This window comes from Aptenodytes forsteri, unplaced genomic scaffold (assembly GCF_000699145.1).
Source record: "Aptenodytes forsteri isolate BGI_AS27 unplaced genomic scaffold, ASM69914v1 Scaffold58, whole genome shotgun sequence".
Taxonomy (NCBI): Eukaryota; Metazoa; Chordata; class Aves; order Sphenisciformes; family Spheniscidae; genus Aptenodytes; species Aptenodytes forsteri.
The window spans coordinates 2554051-2562584 of record NW_008794093.1 but is presented as its reverse complement, the minus strand read 5'-3'; the positions used below and the strand labels follow the sequence as shown (position 1 = coordinate 2562584).

Here is an 8534-nt window from a genome sequence, read left to right as displayed (position 1 = left end):
TCTTACAACTTGCAGGTTTTTTCCTTTCTGGTCTTCCAAAGGAAATATCACCTTTGCAATAAGCTTTTCCAGAGCTATTTACCTATTTCAGTAGCTGTGAACAGGCAAGGAACAAGTGATGTGTCCGTTCCCCTCTACCTGGGTTCCCTCTCTCCTTCCTATGCAGCTTGGTCAAACTACCTGTTGACTTCTCTGGATTGATGCCGAAAGCTGAAGGGGTATTTTCTTGCAAAGCAGAAGCCATTTGTGATAGAAATGTCTCCTGAAATCTGGGTAAAGTGGCTGCCTTGGGAGCATTAGTGCTCCAGCGTAAAGGTCAGTGCACCTCCAGCGAGTGTATCAGAAGTAATAAACCTGTTCAGATGCCCGTGGGGCTCCGACTCAGCACCCATAAAGACCTCTTACGCAGTCGGCAAGCGAGCAAATGACGTACGGCAAAAGCCCTTGGTAAAGGTGATGGTGTATGGTGACCTGCTCCCAAAGCACGGAGCTCTCATGCTCCCTGATGGACTTCCCTGCAAGGGTATGACTTAAATGCTAAGCCCCCTCCTTTACTGCATTGCCTTGGGTGAAACAGTTACCTCAACCCAGGCTGGAGAGCAAGTATTTCACAGGGCAGGTTTCCTCTGAGGAACATTCTTGCCTTTTGTATCATCAGGACATGCCCCTGCTCAGAGCAAAGGAGGAGCTCCTCCACGATCAAGCTATCTCATCCATCATGCACCGAATCCATCTGGCCTGGCCCTTCCCTAATTAAGGCAGCAGTCATCCAAAACACCTTTTCCGTGGATGACCTTGCTGCTGCCTTCTTGCTGCCGCGCCTCCCCGCACAGCACCTCGCCATCCCAGCGGCAGCGGCTGAGCCCATCCTCCTCCCACTGAAGTGACCAGCCTCCTCTTCGCTCACTCCCTTGCTTGACTTCCCCTCAAAACAGAAACCTGTCAGAAATAATTTAACTTGTAGAGCGAATGAGTTGACTGGTTATTAAAGAAATAAAACCAACACATTGCTCATACATGGTCTGCACGTGCGTCCATTCACCCACAGCCTCTGCATGCAGCCAGGAGAGGGACTGGAGAGATGCTCTTGGAAGGGTCCTCAGGACATTGCATTTTTGGGGCTGAAGATGGTCACTGAAGCAATGAGGAATGAGTTTTAAGTTGACAAGAGTTGCTGGAGGTGTTTAGGTGCCTGGGTACAATAGGAATATAAGGGAACTGCACACTGGTGGAGATGGAAAGGAGCTACCGAGCAGAGGCAAGAGGACTGCCATATTCCCAGTGCTGGAGGGTCATTGGGAATATAGCACCATGGGTCACTGGGATAAGCTTAGACCAAAGAGGATTTTGGGTGGTTGGAAGGAAGGTGACACTGGGTGAAGAACTGTTGCTATGGGGTTGGTCACTAGGAAGAGGCTGTGAGAGGACAGGGCACCAATATGGGGATGGAGGAGAATTAGAGACAGTCAACAGTGGGATGATAGTAGGGGGCTGAGCACAGAAGGGTGCTGGAGGTGACATTTGGTCAGTGACTGCATGGAGGTGGTAGGAGTTGACTGAGGCAGCACAAGGTGCATGATTGCCTTGGTTGTCTCCTTCATAGCTTCCCCTCATTTCTTATCAGAGATCAAAATGTAGGGAAGAGAGTAGGTGGCCTGGGAGGCGCTCTTTAGGAGAGGAACACATGCAACTCCAATATTGTACTTTCCCTCTAAAACACCTGAGAGAGAATTATTATAATAAGAATTATTATGGCAAATAGCAGCTTGCTTCTCTAGGGATGTTATAGTAAAATCCCTTTTCACTGGTGACCAGAGGGAAAAAATAACCACATTTGGATAATTTAGTTACAGGCAGATATGACAGAATTTAATGCTGGAATTCTCCATTTGATTATGAGTGGCAATTAAGATGAAAGAATTGTTTCATACTAAATATTGCTGAAGGAAGGCACAAGCAAATGAGCCCATACAGATAATGTTTTCAATTTATTTATATAAACAATTGCATTTTAAAAACATTCTTGTCCTACAAAAATAAAGTGAAAAACAATTCACAGAGTTTAAATAAATAAATCTCAAACATACACATTTATCATGAGCAACTTGAACCCAGCCAAACCCAGCAGGTTGGGTCACAGATAAGTGACTGTTGATACGTGGCTGCAGAGTACAAAATGCACAGTGAACATCATTCCTTTCTGAAGCAGCTTGTAACTTCACTCAAATGACATGGTCTGAGGAATTCTTCTTTACCTACCCTAAAATAACTAGATCTGTCCAGACTTGTCTCCCTTTAGACTTTAAGCCAAACAAACACTTTTCCTTGTTAATGGCAGAAGGGTGCTCTGCAGAAGTGTGTTCCAAAGATGGATCTGAATGACAATTACATGTTTAACAAGTGTCCAAGCAGTTTTCACTTATTAGCCTATACAGTACTGACCACCTTTTAATACAAGGTTATTGAAGTTTTTCCCTTCTTCATACTTCAAATAGAAAAAGGAAAACAAATGCCCTTCTTTCTCCCAAAGCATTCATACCAAAGACCACCTCAAATCAGTCACTGGTATTGATTGCTATAGGAGATCTTGATTCAGCTATTCACGCTAACAGTTAAACTTACACAGCATAAGGTAATTGGCGTCTCTAAACAAATCAACAGAACCAGAAGTCACAGTCAAACCATACTACTGCCATAGCCATTACAATGCACGAGCCTCTACAAATATTTGAGAGAGTCAGACGAAATATAAAACTCAAGTCCTTTTACTCAAGTAGTTAAAGAATTTTGAGCAGGGGCACAGAATACCAGGTTGCTGCTCTATTCCAGTCTGAAGTGACTTTTTCTTTTTACCTACAGTTCCCCAGTTGTTTTTATGGGAAGATCATCTTCTACATTTCCTCTCTAGAAATTAAAAAAAGATACCCTTATATGCAAAGTTTGAAGTGCTGGTACAAGATCCTGTGTAACTTCTTATGTGCCCAGATGAGACTAGATATTTTAGTTCTGGATCAAGACAAATACATCTAGGAGATTTTGTACTAGCCAATTTTAATTAAGCTTAAGCCACTTACTTAAAATGCCTCTGTTTATAACTTATAAACAAAACATTATCCCTCCTTCCCCCACAATAAATAGAACTAAGTCACAAGTATGGCTTGTATACATAGCCATAAGCTACCTTCAAGTCTTGGTGCCTTGAAGTTTTGCTAGATCTATTCTGTATTCATTTCTCTACTGTGTATGTTTACACAGCTTCTCAGTTTTTACTATTCCCCAATAATCTCCATGTTTTGGGTACACAAAGCTATACTATAGTCACATCTTTAACTAAAGCTATACTGTCCATTTGTCCTTAAGGTGACAGAGATTAAAATTATATTATCAAGTAGACTAGAGAACTACAGCTATGAAGAGAATACCAATACTTTGGACTACGTTTAAGACCTCCCCGAACTTGCACAATAAAAACATCTGTATCAAAATACAAGCAGCCTTGTATTGCAGCCTGAGAGTCAGTTATTTCTAAGCTCAGTACCTTATCATCCTCTTACACAAATAAGACTTCTGTGACATATGCTTCCAAAAAAAAAAAAAAAAAAAAGAGTAGGACCCAAGAGAAGTTCGATTTTCTTTAAATAATTAAATTAAAAAAGTATAATGCCACATGAAAGTAGATTTACACATGAAAACAAACATCTAAAGTTACTATACAAAGTGCCTTATTTGCAATGAGGGAGAGGTAGTATCAACAATAAATGCAATGCATTTTCTGACTTTATGTAAATAAGTGAGTCTCAAGTACATGTATTTTTTGTTAATCTTGGAGTGCTCATACTGAATTCATAACCTTTTCTGGCAGTTTTCATTAAGTCAACTTTTTCTTGTACTTTTAGTTCAATGGCCTGTTTACAAGTTTAAGTTGTGAGGCAATAACTTGCTTTTGTAGTGTTATGTGACCTATCAAGTGAAAAGACAAAAAACCCCACCAACACCCTTTGTCAAGTATTAAAACAACATTAAAAAAAGTTGGAACCTTTGTCCACTTTGGAATACATAGTTCTGTTACAGAAGACTTTAAACAAGGGATTCACTACTGTAGAGCTCCAACACAGAAAATCCCTTTTGCAAGTGGAAGCCTTACCTGAGTAAGGAATCTAGGGCAACCCCCACAATGAAGATGCTCAAGGTTTTTTTTGTTTTTAAACACTTTAAGCCATAAATAGAATAAATTATAGAGTTAATTAAATAAATAGATGGATTTTTACAACTCAGCAGATCGCTCTTTCAGTAGTAGTGTGGGATTGATATCTTCTATTGCTGTTTTTGAGGTACTAACATTAATAGTTGCCTCTGTGGGTTCAGGATTTAAGATGTGGAAAGCAGTGAAAGGACACCCTTTCACATTGTTGCAGATGAGCTTCTGTAAGGAGGCAGTATTGATTATTTCAAAGCCCACTTTTCCACCAAAGGTGCTAGGCTTCCAGTACTCAGGGGAGCAGATAGCATTTCCCATCAGTCCTTTCAGAGAGAATGGTGCTCCAATCTCCACCATTGTTTCACCAAAGATGGCACCTGGTCGTGGCTTTTCTACAAGAAGGCCTGGGTACAGCTCCATAGCATCAATGTCTCCATAAAGCTCTTCCAGTTCAGCTGCCATTTCTTTTTCTCCTGTAGTTATTGATGAGTAAAAACCCATAAGTGGAAAAAATCCTATTTTCATTGCAACACTATCCTGTTCAAGTCCAGTAATAGCATTTCAGGACTCTGTTAGCCATTTTAGGAAAAGGGTTCTTGTTTGTTAGAAAGGATGAAAACTGTTACCTGTAAGTTCTTCAAATGATTTGAATGGTTTCAACATGAAGCGTTTCCTGTACTCATTCAAGGACTGGTATCGCATTTGTCTGCTTTGGTCAATTGAAGCCTTTGCTACTTTCTGTACTGCAGCAGGAACATTTTTTCCACCAGCAACCTATTTAATAAAGATGAAAAGTAGCAAGATCTCCTGATAAGAGTCACAAGGAAGTTGTGCCTTTATAGTACATGATTAGTTTTGGATAGCATTATTCTACCATCTTGTCCCACCCCCAGTTTAGGTCTCTGTTGGTTTACAGGTGACTTGTGAAAGTACCTACCCTGCCAGCACTTTGCTTGGAGAAAGATTTCACCATATGGGAAAGTCCATGTTCCAGCATTATAGAGTTGTTGTAGAGGAACTGCTGGAAAGTGTACTCCTGGTCATGTATCTGGAAAGTGTCAGGCAGAAGTGGGTGCCAGTGGTAAAGAGTATTGAACTCAGCTGCAATTCGGTTCTGGTATTGAAATTGCTGGTTGAACAGCAGCTCAGGATCAAACTTGAGTTTGAAGTGGTAGCCACTCAAGTGTTGTACATAGTCCTCAATAACGATCTTGATTGTCTCTCCTGTTGGTCAGTGAAACAGAAGAGAATATTGGTACTGGTTCCCTGAGAAACTTCAGCTGACTACCCTACTCTGAGACAAAATGCCATTTCTGAACTGTTCTTAAAAAAAAAAACCACACACTACAGTGATCAGGATAACCAACACTTCAACATTCTGTTATCTCTTATAGAAAGTGATTTGTGTATTTTATGTGACTAAGAGTAAGGGGTGGAACAGTACGTAAGATCCCAAGAGCTTTTGGCTATAGTAGAGAAGTGTTTTCTATAGCCTGCTTTCCTCCCTCCCCCCCAAGATATACTTCCTTGTATGTTCCACAGGACAGCACACATCAGTATCTACATCATGTTCAGTTAATACAATACTCTCTAGGATAGAGGTAGGGGATAATGAAGAAAGTTGGTATCTGAAAGCAGCTCTCAGCTTCTGAGCTGCTTAATAAAATTGTCTTGGTTTACTGTTTCAGTTTGGGCAAGGTCTTTCCAAGCTTAGTGTACATCATCATTTACACAAAACAAAATACCACTGAACAGATAATTAGACAGGAGAAGTATTTAGAATTACATTTTACATAGCTTCCCGAGGTTTAGATTAATCACAGCCTTTCTTAAGCATACCTGAACTGACCCAACCCCAGGGGAAAAAACCCACAAGATCTGAGAGTCTGATGTCATCTAGCCTCACACGCTTTCTCTCTGAGAAATGAACCTTAGCTTCCTGCCTTTTCACTGCTTTGAGTTCTGTTTCCCTTAGATAAGGGAATTAAGTATCCCTTAGCTTAGTTTTCTTCAGTTTGTCTTTAACATAGCTGGGAGGAAGCCATATCTTAATACAATCCCAGTGACAGGTCAGGAAAGCTCAGATGTATGCCCTCACACACCAATTTAAGTAATAGCTTTTCCTCTTACTACACCTACTGCAGCTGCAGTAGATAACGGGTAGAAGTGCCATGCTCAAGAGAAGGTCAGAGTTGCATGTAAGTTGCAAAAGTGACACTCACCTATCAATATGAGTCTAGTAGTTTGGAACAGCTGCTCATCATCCCACTCTGGATGCTCCTGTTTCAGGATGTCACAGACCCGGTTGTGTTCCCTCAGCCATATTGTAGCATACATCATCAAGCCTGGGACCAAACCAAACACCTCCTGCCCAACAGAAAACTGCAAGTGTTCAGGTATGTGAGGAGGGTAGATCATCTCTGCCTGAGTGTCCTTCACTGTTGGTGGATACATTTCTCCGTCAATCATCTGCCAGGGGGAGGGAGAAAGAACAAAATAAAAGTTGTAAGCTATGATGCTTGAGTTAAGCTGTGTTGATTCTGTTAGTACTGACTTTAAGCTTACACTTTAGATCAACTACACTATGCACAGAGTGCTAGTTTTAGGAAATATATGTCATCCAGTAAGAAGGCATAAGTTTTGAGGTAAGACATACCTGGTATTTTAGCTTTCCATCCTTTAGAAGTCTCAGTTTAAGTTGTCTCTCCAGAGTCTCTCCATAAATATGGTTCAAGTCAACCTATAAAATAAAGCATTTGGAACATAAAGCCAAGCCACATCTTTTGCTATTTTAGGATAGGTCCCACTTCTATGGATGCCAATAGGAGCTCATCCCTTAGATGTTTACCTTTTAAGTATCATGCACTGATATTTCAGATGAAGCCAAATTATTCCCTGGCAACTGGAGCAATCTCTGCGTAAGAGCAAGTTTTTAAATTGACTGGCAATTTAAGAGGACTGTTCAGTGTCAGCAGCTTTCTATTATGCAGACAGCTCTTTGTATATACACAAATATTTTATAGCTTTCTGGTTTAGACATACACACTACACTTATATTGAAGAACTCTTTGTCCAAAGGCTGCCTGTTTTGTAGATAGAGATCCTAAATCCAAGTCTGCTTTTGAAGTTTTTTAAACTAAGTCTCTTCAATTAGCAGCACATAAAATACTTTACAGTGCTAGATACAGCTCTTTGCAACCAACAGAAAAAGTCCAGAGCCAGTGAGTATCCAGAACTTATCTAACATGCTTTAGGTGAAAACAGATTCTTGGGAGGAATAAAAGTCATACAGATCACTGTGCAGATATTTTAAACAGAACCAGATACTTTGCATAAGCAGTTCTGACCCAGAAAGAGATGCTATTGAGTGCTGGAGTTTTACCTAAGGAGAAGTTACAGAAGGGGTAAGCCCATCAGTTTGTGCCAAACACTGTCGCACAGCACATGCACCAGTGTGTGTACCCTGACAACCTGTAAGATACCATTCTAGCTGCTCAGTAGCTCCTAAGAGCTAAGTGCTGCATTCAAGTTACAGAGCTATGATCGTACCCCATGACCGAGAGCTTTAGTGAAGCCAGGTCCTTTCTTGTGGTCTGTCTTGAAGAACTGATGAGTGAAGTGTTGGGCAAAGAATGTGAACATCATATTTGTGCCTTGTGGGTCAGGAATAAATTTTTTCCTTAGCAAAAACTTCTCCACAATCACCTTTGAATCTGGGAGCTCTTTCCTACCTGCGAGAGAAAGAAATAGTGAGATATTCAGGACAACTATGTTTATGCAATACTTAATTTTGTTCCTAACAAGAAGTCTAAGACTTTCAATGTATTATTGAAGGGGAGCAGCATACAAATAAGGGGAGTTTTCTGCTTCCTATGCTTACTTTCTTGATTTTTAGAAACTTTTAAATTAAATGGTAAAAGTACCATTTTTAGCATGTAACTCAATAACAAGAACCAGAATAGTTATGTTTTAGGTCTTTACACAGTGTATCCAACAACATGACTATTCTTAAAGACAACTACACTGAAAAAAGGTTATAGACAAGCAGGTCTCATTGTATTTTCTAAGATAAGCAGAAATTCCTAGAAGTGAACATTACACATCTGGTTTATTCCTTACCTTTAACACCCATTGGTGTTGGACAGTCAAGTCCTACCGGTGGAAGGTTTCTTGTGTAATAGGAAAGATTGGAATAAGCTTCCCAGCTTTTGTAACTATAATCATTATTGTAAATTGGTGGGCTGTCAATCAAATGTGATCTTGCTGGAAAAGGAAAGAGTATTGTTGTGGTTATTTTGCTGGGAAAGGGAAGAGGATTGTTGTGGGTAATTTTATT

The 8534-nt window shown here is 40.3% G+C and overlaps 1 protein-coding gene across 1 annotated transcript in view; it reads right to left on the bottom strand.

Annotated features, from left to right (window-relative positions):
• Positions 1-4264: 4264 nt before the first annotated feature.
• The window catches only part of PTGS2 (prostaglandin-endoperoxide synthase 2), a 5367-nt gene continuing 1097 nt past the window's right edge, over positions 4265-8534 (bottom strand). Inside the window, exons 3-9 of the mRNA XM_009275087.2 lie at positions 8318-8461; positions 7748-7929; positions 6855-6938; positions 6421-6667; positions 5136-5422; positions 4825-4972; positions 4265-4671 (exon numbers count right to left, since the gene is read on the bottom strand). Coding sequence (XP_009273362.1) covers positions 4265-4671; positions 4825-4972; positions 5136-5422; positions 6421-6667; positions 6855-6938; positions 7748-7929; positions 8318-8461 — 1499 coding nt within the window. The remainder of the gene's footprint in view (positions 4672-4824; positions 4973-5135; positions 5423-6420; positions 6668-6854; positions 6939-7747; positions 7930-8317; positions 8462-8534) is intronic.